This window comes from Bidens hawaiensis, unplaced genomic scaffold (assembly GCF_021521415.1).
Source record: "Bidens hawaiensis isolate Kalapana, Puna unplaced genomic scaffold, B.hawaiensis_p1.1 tig00036327_1, whole genome shotgun sequence".
In the NCBI taxonomy this organism is placed as follows: Eukaryota; Viridiplantae; Streptophyta; class Magnoliopsida; order Asterales; family Asteraceae; genus Bidens; species Bidens hawaiensis.
Window position 1 is genome coordinate 6064 of NW_027496331.1, and position 26545 is coordinate 32608.

Here is a 26545-nt window from a genome sequence, read left to right on the forward strand (position 1 = left end):
TTCAATCCGACACACCCAGCACGACAACTACGAGTCCTTAACCCGTGACCGACTCACTTGCGACACCCACCGAGTAAACTCACTCGTCACCAGCCTCAATTTTGCTCTCGTCGGAACCAACCTCTCAGACATGAAACCCTTAGTGGGCCCCACAAGTTCGACGTACACAGTACAGGATTTATCAACCCCGGTGACGTCAGGCATTTCACAAGGCAGCGGCCAAAGTCGGGTTACGCACGCCGGCCAAGTCTTATTACATGGTCATCGACAGCGGAAGTGACATCACGTGGCTCCAATGCAGCGGCTTCAAGAAGCTACAGGGTTCAGATGGACAACAATTTGTTAATCGTTTTCTTCGAATTGAGAATTTGAACGATTGTGTTCTTCGAATTAGGGTTCAGTTAGGAAATGAATTGGGTTGATTGATTAAGTATCGTGGGTTCAATATTAATTAAGTATTTACAGTTTTTAAAAATAAGAGAAATGGTTTTAGTGTTCCACGTAATTAATCATAGAGGGGAAAAAAAAGGTTAAAGCCATGTAGGATAATGACACTGCCAACTCACCAGCCACATCAGCAAAAACTTAACCCCGTTAATTATTTTTAACGGGGGATCATAAAACAAAAAACCTTGAAAATGTGGGATTGCCAGCAAGAAATACCAGAGGTGTAATTATTATTGGCAAATCCATTAAAGATGGAATTATTTAAATCCAATAATCCTTTAAATTTTATTAGGTATCAATTTCACTATTTCGGTTAATAGAAAAAATGTATTTAGTGATAGTAGAAGTTAATTGACATGCCATATACAAAAAAAAATGTGCCCCCAAATTATAAAAGACATATGTGGCAGTTACAATCTGTTAGTTATTATAATTACTCATATACAAAAGATGATGTAGTATTAGTTGCACAAACTACATTTGGCATTTTCTATTAGTTACATAAAAGATGTAGTATAAGTTTACAAAGACCTCATGTTTTTAAAAGATGCTTCATGGTGTTGGATCCAATGTTTTAAAAATTGGTATTTTAGGCATACCGGATTAGGCTAAAATATGATACAATCGGTTGAACCAGTTTGTATTGGAAGGTTCAACTGGATTAAATAGTTTACCTAATAATTTCATATAAATACAACTTTCACTCAAAAATTAACCAAACAGTATTGATTCCGTTAAAAATATATCTAAAAGTTAATCCATAATAAAAAAAATTATAAAAAATACTTGATTGTCAAAAAAATAAGCCAAAAGTTTACCCATTTCAATGTTAATCGCTAGGTTAAAAGTAACTTTTAGAAATATGGGCCGGAAATATCAAAATTCTCCTGGACTTAAAACCAGTTTGCCGGTTTAAATCGGTATTTTAGAAAAAACCACCGGTTCGATGTTATAGCAAACCGTTCAAAACTACCGGGCACAAAATACCGGCCTGGTATGCGAAACCCGATATTACCAGTTCAACCGATCGGTATAAACCGGTTTTTAAAACACTGGTTGGATCCAAATGCCAAAACTAAATAGTAAGTTCAATTGATAAATAATATATTTATGTGAGACAAAGACAATTTCAAAACTAATAGGTTCTGTTATTTTTTATAACAAATAAAAAAAACTTTTTGATTATCCTTGATTTTACCGTTGAATTTATAATATAATTATTTTACATAACACTTCAAAATAAAATAAAACTAACAAGTTTTTATACTAAGATTCGTAAATTAACATTTAGTAATCCATCACTACGTAGAGCTAAATATTCCATGATAAATATTTGATGACAAAATAACACTAAAAACGTTAATATTGGATTACAAAATAACACAAAAAAAGTGTATTTGCCCTAACCCAACTAAGATTAACGTGTAAGGACTACATGATATTATAATAAATGCAAACAATTTATGATAAGTAATTGAAATAAATGTCCTCTAATGATTCATATGCTCTCTTCATTGCATACCCGATGTCCCTGCAAGGCTGCAACGTAGGCGTGTATGAATGGAAAAGAAAAGACATGCCTAAACAATTGCACATAAAACAAAAGTACATGAAAATAAAAGTTTGAACGGAAATATAAGCAAGTGATGATTTAGCAAACCTAATTATGACTAAATTAGTACGTCAAATTAACATAATATAAATAACAAAATAATGTTACAAAAACATCTTACTGTTCTAATAAATAACTACCACTACATGCCACTTGTCACACTCTCACCCAATCTCATATTTTTTAACCCATTTTCCTAAATATGGATACTACATGGGTCATTACTCATCCACTTTATTTGTTATTCAAACCTCTTATCTTTTATCCAATCATCCTAAATCCCAAATATCTCCCAACTCCATCACGTTTGCATTTCCATCAGCCCTCTCTATGGCCTCCACCACCACCCCAAGTACCGGCAACGAAATAGACCCTCTCCATGGCCGCCACCACCACTACTATCGCCCCTCTCTACTATATCTAATATATATATATACACACATATACGACGCAACAGTGGACCTCAAAAACCCTGAATCTCTTTCTCTCATCTTCACCTGGTAATAATATAATTATTATTAACTCTTTTGATTGAATTTTGATATTAGATTGATTGAAGGTTTATGTTTAATATGTTCAATTTGAGATTTGTGTATTAATTAGATGTTTACATATAATGTGTATTTGATATTATTATTATTATTATTATTATTATTATTTAAACGTTTACAGATCAAATTTAAAATAAACTATTATTATTATTATTATTATTATTATTATATCTTGATTTGATTATTATCAGCACTTTAATCCATCTAAATATACTGTAAGTCCCCGGTGCGATAGTGATCGATACGAGATCCGCACGATGTCTAGGAGTGCAGAATCCTCCTAGACTCGTTTATGGTGTTGGAGACGAAGAACACGATTACACACAAACAAACACACGAACGAAATAAACAGATCTGCAGACCGCTTTATATATTAATCAAAACACATTACATACCAAAAGAGAAAACATGTTACGGCCGACCCGAGGTGAGCTCTACCTCGGGTCTGCCCACGAGACTCTCGCTATCTGTTTTCTCTAGAAAACTTTTCTGCTCACACTCTCTCTCTTTTTTTTGATCAACTCCTAACCCTAAACATAACATACATATATATAGATAAACATCTACGCGGGCTTGGGCTTGGGTCTATGGTGAAGTTGTCCTAACTTCACAAACACGTGAAGTTGTCCTAACTTCACCAACATGTGAATTTGTCCTAACTTCATCAACACGTGAAGTTGTTCGAACTTCACCAACACGTGAAGTTGTTCTAACTTAACCTATGACGAAGTTGGCTCTCTCCACAACTTCTCCCTAACTAGTCGGAATTGCATAGCGACGGTCACAAAATGCACCAACAGACTCCCCCTTGACCGTTGCTCTCAATTTTAACAAACACAAAAGATCATCTGTTACAAAACATGCACCAACAGACTCCCCATTTTCCGTTGCTCTTCTGTGTTCTTCTTCTAGTAGGACACGATCTTCAGACATTGCACTGTGATCTTCAAGGTTGAACTTCACATATATACGCAACATCAATCCTGTCTTCAACCAGCAGTGTCTGAAACTGTCTTGTAGCTTCACAAATCTACCAATCACCCGACGTCTTCCATATCAGATCTCCCCTTCATTGTAAGCCCCTCCGAACTATATCGATCGAGATCTTTGACCTGCATCCCGGTGCCTAATCTGTAACATTTCGGGTTTTCATATTTTATATTCTTGTAATTATACCCGACCCGTTTAAGAGTTCGGGTCACTCTTCAATAAAGTCATCACTTTTATTTGACTATTTTATTGTTATAACACTTTTAATTAATAATCCAATTATTTAAAACTTACAAAACTTGACAACTTTCACCCAAACTCAAACTTTAACCCATTCTCGTTTCCATCTATAAAATCCAGGGGCCTAACCTATAAATTCTGATATTAAGATAATAAATTATAACCAAAACCATTACCTGGTCCGACCAGCCAAGCCAAACCGGACCCGACGGCCCCATATTATTCAAAATCATCAATTCCCGCTCGTTGTTGATCGAATAACTTTGGAAATTGGCATATTCCATCGAATAAATGCGTAACCGACAGTTAACTATAGTAGGAGCGTGTTAATTCTTCCATAATTTGATCAATTAACCATATTAAACCCCAACCAAACCCTAACTAGTGATCCTATATAATCCGTTCATTATGAATCAATTAAACCTGCATAAACCTTCTCCTCACTGTCGCGACCGATTCCCCTAAACCCATTTCCATTTACACTATCATCCCGTCACTCAAATTTCCCCTCCTTTGCTGCAACCTGTTGGATCAATTTCACCATCGTACCAAGCTTTATAATTCAATTAAAAGGTACAGCTAGATTCGCGATTTGTGATAGATAAATAGCCCCAACTTGATTTAATCAAACATGGATCAGATTACTCGATTGGATAATCTAGGGTCCATACCTTTTATTTATCATGTTTATATAATTCGGAGTCTGCAAGTTTAACATCTTGTGATGTTGGCTCAACTAGTTAATCCATTGCATAAAAGAAAGCTGGGTCACGGGTCAAACCCGACCCAACCTATTTTTAATCTTTTTTTTTAATTTATTATTTATTACATGTTTTTTTATATATTAACCTTCTATTTGGGTCTTTGATTATTATTATTACTTAATAAATTTTATAAATATAACTTTGGCAAAATCAAATCTCTAAGCCTCATGAAAATCGGTTTTGTTGTTTTTAATTTTTATTATTATTTTTATTTACCTTAATCAAAGATTGTGATATTAATACATGTATATATACTTAAATAGGCATTTTCTTCATAAAACGAACTCCGGATCTAATGTTTTCATGTCATTGAACTTTTATGTAATATACATATATACGTATATATATATATATATATATATGTTGTACATATAATAAATAAAACATAAATTCTTTTTATCAATTGCTTAAATGAGTCGTATTGTTATCTTATCTACGCTCAAACTATTTTATCTTGTATATTTCCGTTAATATATCATTATATATAATATTCATTTTAATTAATAATAATAATAATAATAATAATAATAATAACAAGAACAACATCAACAACAATAGTATTAATAAATATAATAATAACCCTCATAGTTAACGAAATTGTATATAATATTTTAATGTTACACACAACCACATCGACTCTCAAAACCCGTCATAAATCTTAGTATTTCGTTATGATTATTTAATTCATATTATCATAAATAACTAGGAATATTTGTCGGTGAATCTCAAGGAGCTTGACCGTTTCCATCCTAGCATTTTCTTTTGTTATCTCGTCATCGTTTATCCTACACTATATGGTAAGTAAATTCACATCCCCCCTTTTTACCACTTTACAATTTTGGGGGCGTTATGCGTTCACAATCAAATTATTGTTTTCACTACGATTCCATTATATGTGTAATTGAAATTGCTCGATTAGTTGATATGTGAAAATGTGACTATGTGTGTATTTTATGTTGGTTGGTATCTCATCCTCATCCTCATTAGTATGATCATATGCCGTCGGAGTAAACCCTTATCTATGTGATTCGGTTGAAAAGACAACTTTTATTTATTGTTACACTAATTGTAGTGATTTACGATTATCGCATGGAATTGTCATTTTATTATTATATATACTCAAAACCGTGGTTTACTTGCTCAACTTTATGTTGAAAAATATATTATTTTCACGCATGGCGCAGGTGGCTTTATTGGATGACTTCAAGATTGTTGAAGTAGTGATACCTTAGGTTGCTCGATAATGTGAAAAATGCTATTTAATTTAAGTTTATTATTGATATATGTATATGTTTTGAGAACTATGTATTATTGTGCTTTAATGTATGGTTTATGTGAAATAATAATTTAGATATTGACACGTGTAATTACATAGTGTCTTCTGAGCTATGATACAATCAATGTCTCGCCCCGGCATGTTCCGCCGTAGGTTGGGGTGTGACAGATTGGTATCAGAGACGAAGGCTATAAGATAGGTGGTTATACGTAACGACCTAGTAGCATGCTTAGGGTCCCTATACGTGTTCCCATACGTGCACCCTACTTGTTTATATTTTTGTATATAACTTAGCATATTTAAATTGTTTATCATATACAATTGTACACAAAAGAACACACCTAATTCGAGGCTATGCCTCACTCTCAAAAATTGTTTTCAAAACTCTAGGACGATTTTTAATCAGGAAATTCCTTAGGAAATCCCACCTTTTTGCTCCCCTCTCCTTGAGTATGATTCGTTGGACGGATATGTAATAACTGGAAGAGGGACACACTTGTTTACCGAACCCTTGACACCAAGGCTTTCGAGCCTAAGGAAGTGCAATGCGCATAAATCTCAATCAACCGCGAGACCTGGTTGCCTTCCTGGAGTGTTCGGTAAGGGTGTGGAACTTATTAGGCCAAAGCATATCACACCAAACGTACCCTAATCTACTACCCTCATTGTATCAACGTGGTCATGTGACGATCACATCCTTAAATTTATAACCGAATTCACGGTGATTTCGTGCCTAAACTCGGTTTTTCCGTATTGTGTTTTGTTGATCGAATGGATGAAGTATGTTTAATGGGGTGGTTCCCGAACTACTTCAACCATCTACCTCAACACCCCCTCAAATTCAATTTTCGATTGATTTTGTTTATTTGGTGTTCGATATTTTTCATTTGTTGGGAGGACCCATGGTGGTTCATGAAGCCCTAACCGACAGATGAACCCATGTATTCGAATTATGTTGTTATGTTTTCTCAGAATGTTAAAGATGATAAAATGTTATATAATCAAGTTTCGTAAGGAATGAAATTCTCAACCTCAAACACAATCCCAACCTCAAACTACCATTATAAGACACGAGAATTAATTTACAAAAAATTCTTATTTACTAAATCACTTTTGAATCAAGATTTATTAATTCCATCTATTCTTACACTTAGAAATACTTTTCATCCACATAATTAGATACAAATTTCTCATTTATTAAGACTCGACTATCACAAGTTAATCAAACAACTTACACTCGAATATTGAGTGATTTACAAATTCCTCATTTATTTATCTTATCACATTATTGAAACATCAACAATATTATTGCATAATTTCATAATCGAATGACTTTCTCATACTCATGGTATCACACACATAAACTATTTTCAAGTATTCAACCTGAGATTTTTTTTAAAATTGTTACTTTGATAAAACCCATTCATCAAAATTATCTGATTAATTCTCAATATAGATTCTAACTTATCCTTAAGTTAAGAGTAAACGCTAGCTCAACATATTTCAAAAAATTCAGTTTTTCTTAATAGTTCATTTGTGGTGTACACAGCTCATCAACTCATTCCTTGAAAATCGTGTCATTATTAATCATAAAAGGTTTTTAGCAAGAAATCCTTGTACTAAAAATTAATCAACTGGTCTTCAATGGTCACTCACATAATAACTTCAATTCAAAATGTTGAAAGCAATCAAACCCAATCTTGTGCGTTAAGCTAATTTTTGGAAATATTGACTCATTTATCCACTACTTATCCTCATCACCAATCACACTGGCAAAACGCAAGTAAAATCGTCAAGTTGTACTATTCCTCGACAATCCACCTCAACCCAAACATAACATCCTAAACGAGGAAGGGCTTACGTCAAAATTCACCGTCCTGCTACTCTTGTATATACCATCATCCCATTTCATTCTATGTTCTCATAGGAAACCATCGTTTCATCGTCGTTTGTTGAATTCTCACGACTGCCTTATGACTACTATGATCACCAAAGAGTTTGCAACTGTTATACGTGACTCAAGTTTAAAGCCACAACTTTAATTATGTTGTTTCATCACTTGTTCCTGACAAGACCAAAACCGACTCATCCACTGACGCTTAAACCGAACCTAAAATCTGTTTCAAATACCAATAACAAGCGTAAGGTCAATCACAAACGCTATATTGTTAATCAAAAACAACCCTCAACCTCGACACAGACCGAGACGCCTCAAGAAGGAAACCATGCACTGGTCCTCACCCGTTGTGCTTCACCTGTAACCATTGTCGCTCTGCTAAATCCTTGTGCCAGCTATACACATCGCTATGGCCACCTTGCTAACTTTTGTCGTACCCTGCCTAGTGTACTGACCATCCCACAAACAGCCTACCGCTCACACTCAACCTGGTGTTCTTAATAACGCCACTTGATACCATCATGGATACCCAAATCATCCCCGGATTATATGCCATCAACTTGCCCTTGTTCATCAAGTCAAACCTATCAACCCCACATCCTTCAATCTCCTTAGGCAATCAAGGTCCTTATTACCTCACTAATTCCATACCCACAAGCTCAAGTTACCCATTTATACCATATTGAAAACCCAAATTACGCAACCCCAAATTATGGACTCAACCTATTTGAGCTACTCCAAGATAATCTACTCTGACCTTTGTGAACTAAATTTCTCTTGTCACATTAACCCCTCAAGAGACCTGAAGACTTGTATTGTGTTCTTTAGTCAATCGTAGTTATTTTAGTCTTTTCTCAATTATAAATTTATAACGCCTTTTATGGCATCAAATTATTTCAGTATAAACTAATAGCATTTCACGTATTTTACGAATAAAGTTCACATTAATTAAGTAGATTGGTTATTAAAACATATATCTGCCTCATTTTTTTTACCCTCCCCAACCATCCCAGATCATTTTATTAACCTCAACTAGTAATAAATTATTTCTTTACAACTTTAAGGACTTACATTTAAATAATGTCCTAGAAATTTATGAACTTTTTCCTAATTTATAGTCATACATTTTAAAAACTTGTGCTCCCATTTAAAATTAATGTTTTCAAACGCTTTTGTAACCCACACGATAGAACGAATTATGCGGACCATCCGACGACCTAAGTAATTATGGATGCATACATAATTACCCAAGTCCTCGCATGGAAATCATGATACGTACAATCGTGTGTCATAATCCTAGAACCGATAGTAGTTTGGGGATAACGGTACAATGTTGAAATGATAAGAACATGGTGGATACGCCGATGGTACATCCTATATATAAATGTTCTTATCGGATTGTCATTAGTAGCATTATTCTATTACTTTAAGTTCCGGGTTATGATAAATTTTAGATTTGTAAGTCTTCTTTCTGTAATATGATTAGTTTTATCTTTCAACTAACCCAAGTTCTATATTATTATTATTTTAAATCATAAGTAAAAAAAAATTCCTTTTACGGTATTGAAATAATATTCTGTAATTTCGGGACTAGTCGTAAGAGCCACATTAAATCTATTCATACTCGAATTACGTCGTCGTCCAATTTGACCTTCAATACCGCACCTTCGACGCACGGCACGTCTCCGTCACCGAAGATAACTTATACGACGAGATGTCGTGTTGCGCGGAACTCCAAATTAAAACCAAATGTAACGTCCCACTCTATAATTTAAATCGTCTATTGTTTCCCAATAGTGACGATCCTTGTGTATTCATCCTTGATGGAGTTCATAAGTCACAATACTCTATTCACCCCGATGCAGTTAAAACGTATGTCGACCTCCGTTTCTATGCTTTGGTGGCCGGGAATGAAGAAAAATATCATAGTATATCCATCCAGGTGCCTCACTTATCCTAAGATAGATTCGAGCACCAAGAGCTGTTTGGCTTGCCCGATCAACCCCCAATTTCCACTGGGAAATTAGCGAGCCATAAAATTCGTTACGAAACTCCCCAAATACTTAAAGCCGCAATAACACCGTTTTAGTTATTGTTAATCGATGGACCAAGTCAGTTCTCCTCAATTCCTTATTGCGAGGAGTGCCCTACCAGTATAGTAACCCGATTCCATGCCAAGGACATCAATTGCCATCATATGGACAAAGAAACCAAGCGTAGCCGTATTCCGCTTGTCAAAGTTCGTTGAGAATCTAAACGTGGTCCCGAGTTCACTTGGGGACGTAAAGATCAAATGGAGTCCAAGTACCCGCACCTCTTCGTTACGGCTTAGTTCCTAATTTCGGGACGAAATTTCCTAAAGTAGTGAATGCTGTAACATTTCGGGTTTTCATTTTTTATATTCTTGTAATTATACCCGACCCGTTTGAGAGTTCGGGTCACTCGTTCAATAAAGTCATCACTTTTATTTGACTATTTTATTGTTATAACACTTTTAATTAATAATCCAATTATTTAAAACTTACAAAACTTGAAAACTTTCACCCAAACTCAAACTTTAACCCATTCTCGTTTCCATCTATAAACTCCAGGGGCCTAACCTGTAAATTCTGATATTATGATAATACATTATAACCAAAACCATTACCTGGTCCGACCAGCCAAGCCAAACCCGACCCGACTGCCCCATATTCTTCAAAATCATCAATTCCCGCTCGTTGTTGATCGAATAACTTTGGAAATTGGCATATTCCATCGAATAAACGCGTAACCGACAGTTAACTATAGTAGGAGTGTGTTAATTCTTCCGTAACTTGATCAATTAACCATATTAAACCCCAAACAAACCCTAACTAGTGATCCTATATAATCCGTTCGTTATGAATCAATTAAACCTGCAGAAACCTTCTCCTCACTGTCGCGACCGATTCCCCTAAACCCAATTCCATTACACTATCATCCCGTCACTCAAATTGCCCCTCCTTTGGCCGCAACCTGTTGGATCAATTTCACCATCGTACCAAGCTTTATAATTCAATTAAAAGGTACTGCTATATTCGCGATTTGTGATAGATAAATAGCCCCAACTTGATTTAATCAAACATGGATCAGATTACCCGATTGGATAATCTAGGGTTCATACCTTTTATTTATCGTGTTTATATAATTCGGAGTCTGCAAGTTTAACATCTTGTGATGTTGGCTCAATTGGTTAATCCATTGCATAAAAGAAAGCTGGGTCGCGGGTTCGAACCCGACCCAGCCTGTTTTTAATCTTTTTTTTTAATTTATTATTTATTACATATTTTTTTATATATTAACCTTCTATTTGGGTCTTTGATTATTATTATACTTAATAAATTTTATAAATATAACTTTGGCAAAATCAAATCTCTAAGCCTCATGAAACCCGGTTTTGTTGTTTTTAATTGTTATTATTATTTTTATTTACCTTTAATCAAAGATTGTAATATTAATACATGTATATATACTTACATTGGCGTTTTCTTCATAAAACGAACTTCGGATCTAATGTTTTCATGTCATTGAACTTTTATGTAATATACATATATATGTATATATATATATATATAGGGGAGGGATATTTTGAGAACTTGATAAGTTGTAAGAACTTTGAGAACTCAATTGTGGACCACACATTTAATTAAATGGTATGAAATATGTGGCTGAGATTAAATTCAATTAAAAAATGAATCAGGAGAGAGAATAAATATTTTTGATGATTACACAAGTTTAAATGTTAGTTACACATGTGTAATAAGTCGCTTCGGTGTGTAAAAAAATAATGTAATTTTTTGTACATTACTTACACTTTCGTATTACACATTTGTAAAAAAAATTCAAAAAAAAATTGTTACGTTGAGTTATTTCGAGTTCTTAAAGCTCAAACCGGTTCTCAAAAGAAATCAATCGTATATATATATATGTATATGTTGTACATATAATAAATAAAACATAAATTATTTTTATCAATTGCTTAAATAAGTCGTATTGTTATTTTATCTACACTCAAACTATTTTATCTTGTATCTTTCTGTTAATATATCATTATATATAATATTCATTTTAATTAATAATAATAATAATAACAACAAGAACAACATCAACAACAATAGCATTAATTAATATAATAATAACCCTCATAATTAACGAAATTGTATATAATATTTTAATGTTACACACAACCACATCGACTCTCAAAACCCGTCATAAATCTTAGTATTTCGTTATGATTATTTAATTCATATTATCATAAATAACTAGGAATATTTGACGGTGAATCTCGAGGAGCTTGACCGTTTCCATCCTAGCATTTTCTTTTATTATCTCATCATCGTTTATCCTACACTATATGGTAAGTAAATTCACATCCCCCCTTTTTACCGCTTTACAATTTTAGGGGCGTTATGCGTTCACAATCAAATTATTGTTTTCACTAAGATTCCATTATATGCGTAATTGAAATTGCTCGATTAGTTGATATGTGCAAATGTGACTATGTGTTTATTTTATGTTGGTTGGTATCTCATCCTCATCCTCATTAGTATGATTATATGCCTTCGGAGTAAACCCTTATCTATGTGATTCGGTTGAAAAGACAACTTTTATTTATTGTTACACTAATTGTAGTGATTTACGATTATCGCATGGAATTGTCATTTTATTATTATATATACTCAAAATCGTGGTTTACTTGCTCAACTTTATGTTGACAAATATATGTATTTTCACGCATGGCGCAGGTAGCTTTATTGGATGACTTCAAGATTGTTGAAGTAGTGATACCTTAGGTTGCTCGATGATGTGAAGAATGCTATATAATTTAAGTTTATTATTGATATATGTATATGTTTTGAGAACTATGTATTATTGTGCTTTAATGTATGGTTTATGTGAAATAATAATTTAGATATTGACACGTGTAATTACATAGTGTCTTCTGAGCTATGATACAATCAATGTCTCGCCCCGGCATGTTCCGCCGTAGGTTGGGGTGTGACATAATCGATCATCTCAACCATTCGGTTAGTAAGATAAGGTTTAATCTTCAACTACTCAATAGAAAGTGATCAGTTTCATCAGAAAACCACCTTGACAGAATCTAACACACATGCCCTGTAATAATCATCAAAGCTTAACCAAGCCTCCATGATCTTTATTACCCGAGCATCCATGATCTCCAAAAACATTATCACCAATTTTTTCCTCAATGATCCTCCTTTCATATGAACGACATATAAATATTTTCGTTTAAGAAAATTCCCTAAAATACGTTTTTTTTTTTGGGAATACCATATCTTGAATGTCGGGGGAAAAAGGAAAACATATCAATAACTTCACCTGATAACTTCACCTAATAATAACTTCGCCAGCTGATAACTTCACCACCTGATAACTTCACCACCAGATAACTTCACCACCTGATAACTTCACCATTCTTTAACTTCGTCTGACTTTAACTTCGCCAGACTTTAACTTCACCCGACTTTAACTTCGCCCTTTGTTAACTTCGCCAGACTTTAACTTCGCCAAACTTTAACTTCACCAAACTTTAACTTCGCCAAAACCCTGTAACTTCGCCGTTGTCGTCTTCCCCAACAAAAATCAGATATGAAAGTGCTAAACGGGCCAAAAACACCAAAACGCAGATCTCGAACCATAGCACAAGAGCCTAAGGCTCTAATACCACATGTAAATCCCGGTGCAATGGTGATCGATACGAGATCCGCACGATGTCTAGGAGTGCGGAATCCTCCTAGACTCGTTTATGGTGTTGGAGACGAAGAACACGATTACACACAAACAAACAAACAAACAAACAAACAAACAAACAAACACACGAACGAAATAAACAGATCTGCAGACCGCTTTATATATTAATCAAAACACATTAGATACCGAAAGAGAAAACATGTTACGGCCGACCCGAGGTGAGCTCTACCTCGGGTCTGCCCACGAGACTCTCCCTATCTGTTTTCTCTAGACAACTTTTCTGCTCACACTCTCTCTTTTTTTTTTATTAACTCCTAACCCTAAACATAACATACATATATATAGATAAACATCTACGTGGGCTTGGGCTTGGGCCTATGGTGAAGTTGTCCTAACTTCACCAACACGTGAAGTTGTTCTAACTTCACCAACACGTGAAGTTGTTCTAACTTCACTATGACGAAGTTGGCTCCCTCCACAACTTCTCCCCAACTAGTTGGAATTGCATAGTGACGGTCACAAAATGCACCAACATATACCATGTAAACATACGTCTCACTTTAAAGGTAACTTTATAATGATGGCTGTTCACAAGAATATTATAATTATTATTATTATTATTAATGATTATTTAGACGTTCATTATTTGCTATTACATAATAATTGTTATGTTTATTGTTTCTGTTAACGTGCACTAACATTAGCTTTTATTATAATTGCTACTGTTTAATTAAAAAAAATAAATTTCATCACAAAACCTGTTTAATTTAAGTTATTGATTAGGTAAAGTTGAATCATCATTATCATTCAAGTCATATGTGACCCAATTTAGTTAAGTTATCACTCTACTATTGATTTGATGAACCTTTTATCGAATAATCCATGTGCCACGTCACTAAATAATGAACAGAAATAAAAAAGAAATACTAAAATGTATGATGTACCACTTGCTAATGGTACTCAGGGAATTAGTTTAACTGAAAATTCATATATGATTTAAAGAATTATATATGGAAATTCATATAGGATTTAATGAACGGTACAAAATTAGGTTTTAGTGTAACAATATGTTTACAAAAAACCCAATTGGTTTGCTTTTCCAGGTAAGAGAATAGGCTATGATGGAAAAGCAATTGAGTTTGATCTAATAAAGTAACATTGATATTTTTGTCCATGCCAAACAAATTCTTTCTGATCTAAAACGCTAAAAAGAGTTTATTTATTCATATGAAACAACCCAATATCCATCATCACTTATTGAGGTAACCTTAAGGTCTTTAAGGAGCTAAATTTATTAGTATAACATGGTCCACACTTACATCTAAGGTACTTTGCACTTTTCAAATTTCAGTTTTATCTCATTATTAATTCTTTTAGAAATTTTAAATAGTCGAAGTTCTATTGTAGGTTGTAACATTATAGTTCTTAAATCATTTACTATTTAGAATTATTTGATTAATTAATTGATTTTGTTGTTGGCTTATGTAGTGGTTTGGTTATGCTGAAAGCTTATAAAGGCACTCTTCTTATTTGCAAGCAAATTGGCACAGATAATCGTGTATGTTGACTTATGTAGTGGTTTAATGTTGAAAACATTATGGACCTTGATATTTTTTAAAGGAATTCAAATGATATGATTTGTATACTTCTAGATTTTTTTCAACTACTATTATTCACAATTCAGTTAAATCTTTGTTGAATATTTAAACAGGCTGACAGTTTACTAGGTGCACATGGTGGCGGATCCGAACATGAAGCTACGAGACGAATAAGAAATGAGTTTATGGAAGCATGGGATGGATTGAGGCTAGAAAATAGTCAAATGATTCTCATTCTTGGTGTAACAAACCACCTTTTGATCTTGATGATGCCGTGATCCGACGGTATCCACAGAGGTAAGATAACTTTAAAGACTGATTTGTATTTCATAATGGGTAAATTTCATGTAAAAGAAATATACTTCCCGTTAAGTTCTACTTAGTGAACATGCTTTAAAAATCAACATTTTAAGATCTTGCATTATAAGTTCATAATCATACAAGGGTCTTATTTGTTGTGGTTGACACTTTATTTGATAGTTATTAACTTATGATGTATGGTCTGCAAGCTGCAACTAAGTAACAAAAGTATCAAATTAATTTATTTGACTTTGATTCTCTTTGTAGTATTCTTTGTTAACATGCTATTCACTTCATAGTAATTTTTAAAATTTGATTCAATTTTATGAATCACTAGGTATGGTTCATATACAATTACAAGATTAGTGATGCTATTGTCTCATTCCTCTTGTGGAGTCAAGTGTGTCAATTTAAAGCTAATGGTTATTATAATTTAGAAAATTTGATTAATGAATATGACACATGAGTTTAGATTAATATTTATCTTCATCATCTTTATGATAATATAATGTAAAATGTACTTTCAGTAATAAGAAGAGTATAAGTTAATATATTGTATTTTTTAAAGGAACTTCATGCATTTTATTTTATTATAATATGTAATAAATTATGTAGATATAACCCAATGGAAGGGGAGCAATGAATAATGCAGGTACAACCCAAAGGAAGGGGAGCAATGGTCAAAATGGTCTGTATGGAATTCGTATATGGTTTAGAAAAGTCAAATTAAAATTCAGTCGTTTTTCTTATGATGTTTATCTTGTGATGATATTCTAAAGATCTGCTTTTATAGAAAATTGTTCTTATTGTTGGTATTAGAGACAACTTGTAAGTACGCGAGTAACTTCATTTCCTATAATTTTAATGTAAAATGTGAGTCTATTAATGATATATGCTAACTTTGTTATGTATTCTACTTCACTTAATTATATGCTATGTTTTAATTAGCTACTAGTGTATTACACGGACCTCAAACTAGTAAATACAATAAAATAATCGTATTTACATGGATGTACCAATAACCAAAAAGAAAATAAACAATAACCAAACGAAGGGTGAAGTTATTCTACAAAATAATACAAAAATGAGAATGATTTGTAGTCACATAAACAAAACTCCTCAAAAAAATTAAAAATAAATAAATCATAACTCAAAATTTAATAAAAAAACGAAAAAGTAAAAACACAAAAATGTATCCACCGTCTCTCTCGTTCTCATAAAAAAACACAATGGTAAGTTAAAAAAGTCGTTGTGTCTTTTTGTTTATTATTGTGTTTTGTGTTTATTTTTGTCATTAATTGTGTCTTTTTTCCTTGACATTGTGTCTTTTTTTTTATATTGTGTTATATTACTTAACATTGTGTTATATTTTGTTCGGCGTTGTGTTATATCTTGTGATTTATTGTGTCTTTTTTTAGTTATAATTGTGTCTTTTGTTCATTTTCGTCATTGTGTCTTTTCGTCAATTTTTTGTATTATTATTATTATTATTATTATTATTATTATTTGAATGGGAATGATGGCGGAAACGTTTTAGTTTTTTAATTTTTTTTGTTTTTTAATTTACTTTTACGCCCTGTTCTTGAGTTTTTTTAAATGAGAGAAAGGAAAGGAAAATTATGGATAGTTAAAAAATGGGTGTTCTTGAGTTTTTTTTATGACGGAAATGAAAGGAGTAGGAGGGATTAAATTAATGTATTTTCCTAATAAGTTATCCTTCCAAAAATGGGATGATTACTAAGGATAACTATTTTTTAACATAGTTATCATTTCCTTTAATTTTCTTCCAACTCAAGAACACATCTAATTAAAAAAAAATTCTTTTCCTTCCCTTTCTTACCCTTCCTTCTCCTTTCCTTGGTTAAAAAACTCAAGAACAAGGCGTAAGGAGTTTTTTGTATGGTCATAGGCTCACAGATCCTTCTCAACCTTTTTTATTTTTGTCTCCATTTATATTTTAACTTAACCCACCAAACAAAATATATATAATTTTCTACTGCTATAAATCAATCGCATGAGATTGTGTGAGTCCATACGTGGCACGCATCCGATAAAATAATGTGTAGAGACACTATAATCATGCACCCTGTCTGTCATGGACATTATCACAGATCGAATGCCACAACAATGCGGCAGGACTCACCCCCCAAATAGGGACATGCTCAAATAACTTTATACAGAAGAATTACCACTAACAACGTATCATCTACAGGAAACATCTCAGAGATGATGAGTAAAATCCAAAATAAATCATATTAAATCTTGCCTTGGCCATCTCAAAGCACCCCTCCACACCTCGAACGTCCTTCACAAGATAGTTTCTTACTAAGTTTTCTATAATTGCTTCCGGTTTAGGTGGACGTCAAGTTAATGGTGGCTTGGTGATTTCAAGAAATTCATTAAAATCAAGTTTACTTTTCGAAACAAGGATGATGCATTGATGTTCGATAACAGCATTGCTTTTCAGAAATCAAGCAATTAAACATTGAAATTACCTTTTAAACTCTACATTCCACACAAGGGCAAAATCAGACAAAAACCATATGATGATGGTACACTATGCGATAACTTATATTCCTTTTCGGCAATTTCTTACATTAATTAATAACCTGCAAGCAACCAACATTGCTACGAACTTCTCGCACCGAAACTGTTTCAGTTACAGATATAAAACGTGTGCTTTGTCTAACAACTAATTTAATTTAAACATCTAGGAAACCGACAATCCTTGAAAAGATTAAACATTTCGTTGCCTATGTTCTTCCCAACACGATTACAATCTATATACAAATTCCAAGTACGCATTGGTCAAGAACCCCTCTCCATTCTTTTCTGTCAACATTGCCAACCAGAAGGTCACAGCCAATAATATCTTGGTTGAACTTCATCTTTCAGCCATCGATCCTACAAGTTCACTGGCGAACCTCCCTGATTTAATATCAAATATCACAAGCGCGTCAAAAAGTATATACCCCCCCCCCACCCAAAAAAAAACACACACACACACAACAAAAAGGCTGCACTCTTTACCTTAAAAAGAAGATCAGACGCAATATGTTCCCAAGGTAGTGATATTGACATAAGGCAGCATTTCAGAGGGACCATGCCATCTGAATTCCGTGTGGACGAAGCAACTGCATACGCATTTTTTGCTGCCACCTGTGCAACCGATGCGGCTTTTCTAACCATTGCTCCGATCTTTAATCCTCCTTGTAGGGGCGAGTGAGGCCCGGTTTCATCTAGGCTCTGATCTGAAAGAATAGTGACACATTCAGTAGCCGATTGATTAGGTTATAAACATCCCAGTATTTTGGCAAGTCAAAACTCAAAAGAAGAAAATTATATACCAACAACCCCGGAAACTGCAACCTCGACTTCCCCTCGACCTCCTGGGCCCTTCATGTATATTCTGTCGGGTTTTCGTGCTGATTGACCAAACGGTAGTAGGCTTCCAAATCCAGACTTCCCGGCTATAAAATTCACCAATGAGAGAATTGCATATTGTTAATATGTGTGCAAATATTCTATAAAAAAATTAAAAGCATAGATAAATTTGTGAATCAGGCGACCTTATATAGCAAAATGAAGATGCATTTATACAATATTATTAAAACTATATACACAATGAGATTCATTACAGAACACTAAATTATTGCAAGAACAAAAGGAACAACTTAAACCTTAACTATTTTTTATCGAGTGGTTCACATTTTTATAGTTTTTTTGTCTTGCATACAACTGCGTATGGTATGTAGATAAAAAATCAGTAAACTAACTTGTTTATATGTTTTCAATAATATATAAATGTTTATGGTATAACTACATATGTCTACGTTAAAGTATCAAACCTACACGGCTACACATGACTTGAGATTCAAAAGAGATGAACATGATATTTCAACCATTTTCTAATATATTAACACCTTTAAGATTGAAAAGATGAATAATTTATTTGGGTCTTTCTGTTATCCCAAAAATCATGTTCTGCTTAGAATCCTACACACACACACACAATTAAAAGTTCATTCAACATTGTATGTTTAAAGAATTAGTGAACATTTACCATCATAGGCTTCACGAACCATATGGTAGCTGACAAATCCTGAGAACAGAGTAAGCTGCGATCACAAATCACAAACTCGTTAATACTATGCACAAAATTAGTGCACATGCTCAGTACAAAAAAAATTTAAAAAAACACACTTACATTGAAATTAAGATATATAATTGGCATTCAACTTTTAAAAGAAAATTTAAAAAATGAAAATATAGAGTAACATTCTTGATATCCTACTAAAAACTTATGAATATACCTTAGTTTCATTAGTTTGTGCAGCATCCCCATTATCTTGTGGCGTGTTTTCACTGGGAAATGCAGCCCCACCCACTGCATTTAGAAGTACACAGAAGCAATGGTCTGTATCGGTCAAAACCTGAAATAAAGAAAGAAATTCAAATAATATATATAAATTTCAATGGTTATATAAAATATAAAGTATTAAATCACCAAAAATAAACTTTTTAACGAGCTTCATTGGTAGTGACTATTCCAATAACATGATTACATAAAGTACATTATTCCAATTATAATCTACTTATTTTTATATTAATTCAACTGTTGGTCCCTGTGGTTTTCCCAGATCCAGGTTCAGGGATTTGACGCATTATTTTTGGAAAATACATGTTTAGTCCAATGGTTTTCAAGCAGGTCACACCAATGGTCCCTGCCTTGAATGAACGTTAACCTTTTTTCTGTTAAATTTTTAAAAATGACCAAAATACCCTTTATAATAAAAAAAGCATAAAATTTGAGAAAACCAACGTTATACAATTTCCAAAAACAATGTATCAAATCCGTAATATGAGTAAACCGCAGGGACCAACCGTGTAATAAATGATTTTTTTAATAAAATGTCATTAAAAATGCACTTTGGGAAACTTTTGATCCATTTGATCAGTTTCCTATTAAGTTGTTATTTTATTTACCCTTTTGACGTGTTAGAGATAAACGTGACCAGGTCAACTTACCACAGCATCAAAGGTGGAATCGAAGTCATCAACTGCAAAACAGATATCCGGATATGCAGGTTTTGTTTCAACTTCCTGGACACATAAACAACATCATTTCAAAATTACAACATATAGTAAAGTAGAAAATAATACTCCCTCCGTCCCAATTTAAATGTCCTAGTTTGACTTTTCAAGTCTTTCTTTTACAACTTTGACCGTAAATATTTTTGTTCATGTCATATAATTCTTGATGAAAATTATATGAATGGATTGAGTTTTAAATGTATTTTACATTGATATAATTTTCATCAAGTATTATATGACACGAACAAAAATATTTACGGTCAAAGTTGCAAAAGAAAGACTTGAAAAGTCAAAATAGGACATTTAAATTGGGACGGAGGGAGTAATAAACAGCATGGAATTGGAAGGTGATAATATTATTTACCTTTCTCGTATCCAAGTGAAAATTAACACGGGTTGGAGACGCATAGACCGTTTTCACAATCTGAACACACATTGATAAAATATGCTTAAGCACACTTTCTAGATGAAGATTATAAGACAAAGAAAAAACATTTTTTTAAAGTAATACATATGATGAAAACAGCGGTACATATGTTACCTTGTATATAGGAGATAGTGGTGCTCCTTGATTGTTCTGATGATTCTGAAGAGACTGGTAACTGAAAGAAATCATATCTTTTATAAAATTGTGTATTTTAAAGCTCATTTATAATCTTCATACTTGTATGTTCACAATGTATGATAATTCACCTGCAAATTGCTACTGTTACGCTATATGAAGTGTGAGCAATTAAGTTCAAGTACAAGGAACGCCTCCAATCTACAATAACCGAGCTCTCTCCAACCAAATCATCCAACTGTCCAAAAAACATAACATTAACACCACTCAGAATGTGCATTATCAAATATGATTGGTTTGTTTATTACCTTGGTAGCCCACCTGCGTACAAAATAAGGCGAATCTCCTTGAAGATTATCATTGAATCCATAACCATGCAAGCTCTGAAACCAAAAGTTGCAGCATCATGGAATGATAATCGATAGCAGCATTTGAGTGAAGGAGGTTAAAATTATAGTACCATTTTTCTGACAAAGAACAAGAGATCATCATCCTGTTGTTCCTTTGCATCCCGACCACCAACGAAATACAAATCCAAAATATCATGCCAAAACTTCTGGTCCAGTTCAACATCGGAAGCAGCATCCTGCGGATCATCTAGCAAGACGGTTTTGCCTATTAAATTTGAATGCTTCTTCACCATACTCAACAACTCATACCTAAAAGATGAATTCAAGCTTCAGTAATGTGCATTATCTGTAATCTTAAATCAAAGACAATAGCTGTTGTTATTATGGCTGAAATGAGTTAGGGTTTAAATTGATCAGAATGTGAATAGTGGGGAGTAAACGGGCTTTTGAATAGCAAAAACGATCCTATTAAAAACTAAGCTATTAAAAGAAAGAAGATAGAATTTGCTTTGGTTACCGAGAAGGTGATTGGGGTCCACCGGAGATCATGTTGATTGATTTGGTGTCACCGGAGTTGGAAGAAACTGGTCCTGAAAGAAACCCTTAATTCCAATTTCAATCTGTAGAGATTGAAAATATGGGAATCCAAGAAATGATGGTGACAGCAGAAAGCATATCCCATCCGTCCGTGTGAATAATCAAGTTGGAATAAAAAAAAAAAATTAAGTTAAGTTGATTGTTTTTAGATCTAGGACAGACACATGGTCTTCACGGGTATGGGTATAGGTAGTAGTAGTAGGTATCACACATACCTCTAAATATATTACCACTAAAGTGATACGGCGGCGAACAATATTTAAAGGTTGTTAACGAGCTAGTCTAATCTAAACCATAGCTAACTCGAACTTCATTCCAAGCTGAATTGGCTAGGCTTCAAATTAAACTTGAGAAGGTCTGTTTGACTGTCAGTGCACGATTAGTTATGCGCAGCTGATCGAATAAGTTAAGGGTAGTTTAGTCTTTATGTTTAATGTAATATTGTTCCTAGTCTTACGCGCCCCCTTAACCAACTGAGCTATGGCTCATTCGCTAAGGGATTTAGCGAATAAAGGCTCATTCATTAATGTAATGCCCATTCGCTGAGGATGTTTAACGAATGGGAGGTCATTCGCTATGGGACACCTTACTCATTAGGCGTGTCTAACGAATGAGAGACCTCATTCCTTGGTGATGATTAACAAATGAGGATAGCTTATAAATAGGCATTTCCTGGTGAAAATGCATAGAGATATGTGTCATATTTATTCTCCGTGTAACGTTACCATGCCGGATTCTATCTAGGCTTAACGTATGTAATGTATTAATAGTATCGTATATCAATAAAATATTGTTAACGTAATTGTCTCGTGTACGTATCATGTTATGCGATTAGATCATGCAAGAGGACCATACGTTTTCTCATTGACTCAATTTGGCTCAACTTTACAATTATTAACATAAATATCACACATATAACTTAATCATGTCGATGGATTAATTTTAAGACTTTGCTTAACCAACGAGTTTAGTAAGTCGCTTGCTTGTTATAAGAACTAAACTTGTATTTATAGAGTATTTAGTCTCTCCCATATTGTTTCTCCATTCATATGGGACAGAGAAACAATAATAAATGTTTAACGTTAAACAAAAAGATAATTATTTATAAGATTCCTAATGTGTTTTAACACTTTTATTTACTTGAACCATTGAACTTTATATGCATTTATATTTTTCTCCTCCTTATATGAGAACCTAAATTAAGCATAATTTTTCGACTTTTAAAATATTGATAACTTTTCTATACGACGGTATTATATAAAAACATCACCATAAAACCAAGCATTTAAAAAAAACTACAGAAGTTTTTTTTTTTCTTAAAAAACAAACTACTTTTTTTTTGCTATACTATTTTTTTTATCAAAGAAAAAAAAATGATTTTCTTTATACCTAGGTTTGTTGTGCGTATAATATGTGTGATTATAGTCGTGCTTAATTATGAAAATATGTTGCGTAATTATCATAGAAGGCGTGTAATTATTTTTCTTTATACGTAATTATGTACGCACAAAATTGCAAACATATATCGCATGTGTCACACCCCGACCAAAGGCGGCGGAACATGCCGGGGTGCAACCGATTGTCCAAATACACAAGACACTATTTAAGGTGACAATATTTATTCAACTCATTTTATTTCAACCAATCAATAAACAACACATCTCGTTCACACAAACAGGTTGAATACAAGTAGCAATTATGTTGTTCGTTTTACTAATATCCTAATAGTCTTGGTAACGTTTTCATCAAGTCCTCGAGTCAACAAAAGTCAAACCTGTAACATTTCATAAAATAAAGTTTGTCAGCACAAAGGTTGGTGAGCAATTCATAAGTTTGAGCATATAAGTATATAGTAATAAAAAGCCAAAAACTTGTATACAAAACAATAAATAAAAGCAACAACTTGGATAAAATAGTTATCGCTAAACAAGTTAGCGACACCTAGCTATAAAGAGATGCCAAATAGTCTAGGATTTTATTGACAATTGCTAAACACATTAGCACCACCTAGCTACAAGGGGTTGCCAAGTAGTCTAGGATTTTATAGTTATCGTTAATTGCATTACGTTAACGACACCTTGCCATGAGGGGTTGCCAAATGGTCTAGGATTTATAGTTCCACCATCCAAAAGCGATAAACACATGGACAAATAAGCATAGAACACCAAATCGAGTAATTATTCAAGTAAAGTATACAATCACGTTTGTGGGTTTAAAGATTCAAGTAAATAAAGCATTTAGTTTGATAAGTATGAAATGTCACCCCAAAATGAAAGATGGAAAAAGGGGTATGAAAGCACTCACCTCGTTTGACGAATTGAGAAATTAATAAGTGATCGACATATAGAAAGCTTGTAAACGAAACGAACGAATCCGACTTGAAAGCTAATTGAAAAGGAATAAATAAAATATATTAATGAACTTGAACTTTAGTTGAAATTACATTTGAAACAATAAACGAGAAGGTTCGATTGTAAATCGGGTTACCGGTTAATTTGTTAACGATTAGGGACTCGTACTTAATTAATAATTTAAAATATAATAATATTATTATATTTGGGCTTTTAAATAACTAAACAAATATTAAGTAGAAACAAGGCGGGTTTTAAATCAAGAGTTAGGTTTTCATAAAATAGATAGATAATAAAGTTTATGATGATGTTATTAATGATAAAGATAGTAATGATAATAATGACTAAAAAATAGGTTATATATATATAAGATAATGATGTTAATAATAATAACAATAATTATTTTTAATAATAATAATATAGTATAATAATTATAACAATAATTATTATTAATAATACTAATATTAATAGTTATATAATAGAAATCTTGGTATTAATTATAATGTTTTTGATAAAAATAATAATAATAATAATAATAATAACTAATACTGATAGTAAATGATGATACTATACTCGATGTCGGTTTTATTTCTAAACGAATTCATAAAATAAATATAATAATACTGTTGTTAATAATAAATGATAAAAATATGATTTTACTAAATAATAACAATATGATCTTTATTTATAATAATAACAACTTTAATATTTATAAAAATAATGATAATAATAATAACAATGTTAATCATGAATACATATAATATTAAGTTAACCATAATAATACTAATAATAATTCTTATGTAGTAATATTAGTACTAATAGTAACCATTATTTGTTAAGTATAAAAATAATACCGAAACCGCCGTGACCTCTAGTTCAACAACTTATGTACAAACCAACCGAACCAAAATAACAATTGTTAATTTAAACTCATAAGAAAATAACATATCCTTTTCCCGGGTGTTCATCTTTTACCCAATTCAAAACAACTCAATACACATCCAACTCATTTCAAAAAATATGACAGCAAGATAAAACCGATTATTAACAACTTTAAATCTAATAATCGATATATGAAATTTAATAACACCAACACCCAAATTAAATTACCTATAAGGTGAACATGAGGTCGTGGCTCTACACCGGGAAGGAAACGAGCCGAACCTGCCGGAGACGGAAAACAGAAACCGGAGGGAGAGGGAGAGACAGCTAAGAGAGAGGGCCGAAGAGAGGGAGAGCAAGAGACAGCTGAGAGAGAGGGGGATATAGACGGAGAGAGATAGAGAGGTAGAGAGAGCCGAGAGTGAGAGAGTGAGAGGAAGCACGGCGGTGAGGCCACGACGGGCGGAATTCCGGTCGCCGGAAAAACAAAACCGAGGGGAAGGGCAACGGGCTGCCATAACAGGGAGGGAAAGAGGGTGGTGGTGTCGGGTTGAGGTCTAGAAGGGAGGAAGGTTAGTGGTGGTGCGTCGTTGGTGTGTCGAAAGTCTGCCGGAAATCCAGGGTCGCCGAAAAACGGCACCGGGGTGGGGTGGCGGCCGGGTGATGTTGTAAGGATGGGTTAGGGTTATGGTTTATTTATATGTATAACATATTTTCAAAAATTGCCCCTCAAGTTTTGGTATTTTGTTTATAATAATTTAAAACTTTTATAACTTTAAAGAAATCCACTTTAGTCCCTAACGTTTACTTAAACCAAGCTTATAAATTATAAATAATTGTATTTGACAAACCCCACACACGCTAGAGTTTTAACATCAATAGTTTGATAAAATGTCGGATCGGGGTTTACAAGCTTAACCACAACTATGATGTATAATTTAATAAAATGAACGCAAAAAAATCAACATGTTACAAAATGATTACAAAAACGAATATAAAACGAGACCCGAAATTGTCGAATGTCAAAGTATCCCAAACTTTTTGAAAATTTTGTCCCGAAATTAAAATAAACTTAAAGAAAAAGTAATTATTAAAGAATATTGTCTTTAGTAAGATAATTGCGTGAACAAATTTTAAGCAAAAGAATAACGTCAAATCCTTGCATGACTCGAAAAATGCTACAAATGAGAAACATAATAAAGACACTTATATGTAGGATGTACCGGCAGCGTATCCACCATGCCTTTATCATGATTCGCATTTCCATCATTTCTCCGCTATCATTCTCGGGTCTGATTTAC

At 33.2% G+C, this 26545-nt stretch overlaps 1 protein-coding gene across 1 annotated transcript; it reads right to left on the bottom strand.

Annotated features, from left to right (window-relative positions):
* Positions 1–18061: 18061 nt before the first annotated feature.
* Positions 18062–22024, bottom strand: LOC143588334 (uncharacterized). The gene is made up of 12 exons (XM_077069366.1): positions 21932–22024; positions 21525–21723; positions 21373–21447; positions 21196–21302; positions 21044–21104; positions 20867–20926; positions 20437–20511; positions 19722–19841; positions 19472–19526; positions 18756–18878; positions 18439–18659; positions 18062–18336 (listed from the first exon to the last, which is right to left on the bottom strand). The coding sequence occupies exons 1-12, from the start codon at positions 21961–21963 to the stop codon at positions 18313–18315; spliced, it is 1152 nt and encodes a 383-aa protein (XP_076925481.1). The 5' UTR covers positions 21964–22024; the 3' UTR covers positions 18062–18312.
* Positions 22025–26545: the final 4521 nt, after the last annotated feature.

Excerpts from the sequence above, each read along its gene's own strand:
- LOC143588334 (XM_077069366.1), bottom strand. The coding sequence starts at position 21,963 with ATGATCTCCGGTGGACCCCAATCACCTTCTCG. Across the intron at positions 19,527-19,721 it reads CACAAACTAATGAAACTAAG|CTTACTCTGTTCTCAGGATT; the intron begins GTATATTCATAA and ends TTGTGATCGCAG. Across the intron at positions 18,879-19,471 it reads GGTTCGTGAAGCCTATGATG|CCGGGAAGTCTGGATTTGGA; the intron begins GTAAATGTTCAC and ends TGAATTTTATAG.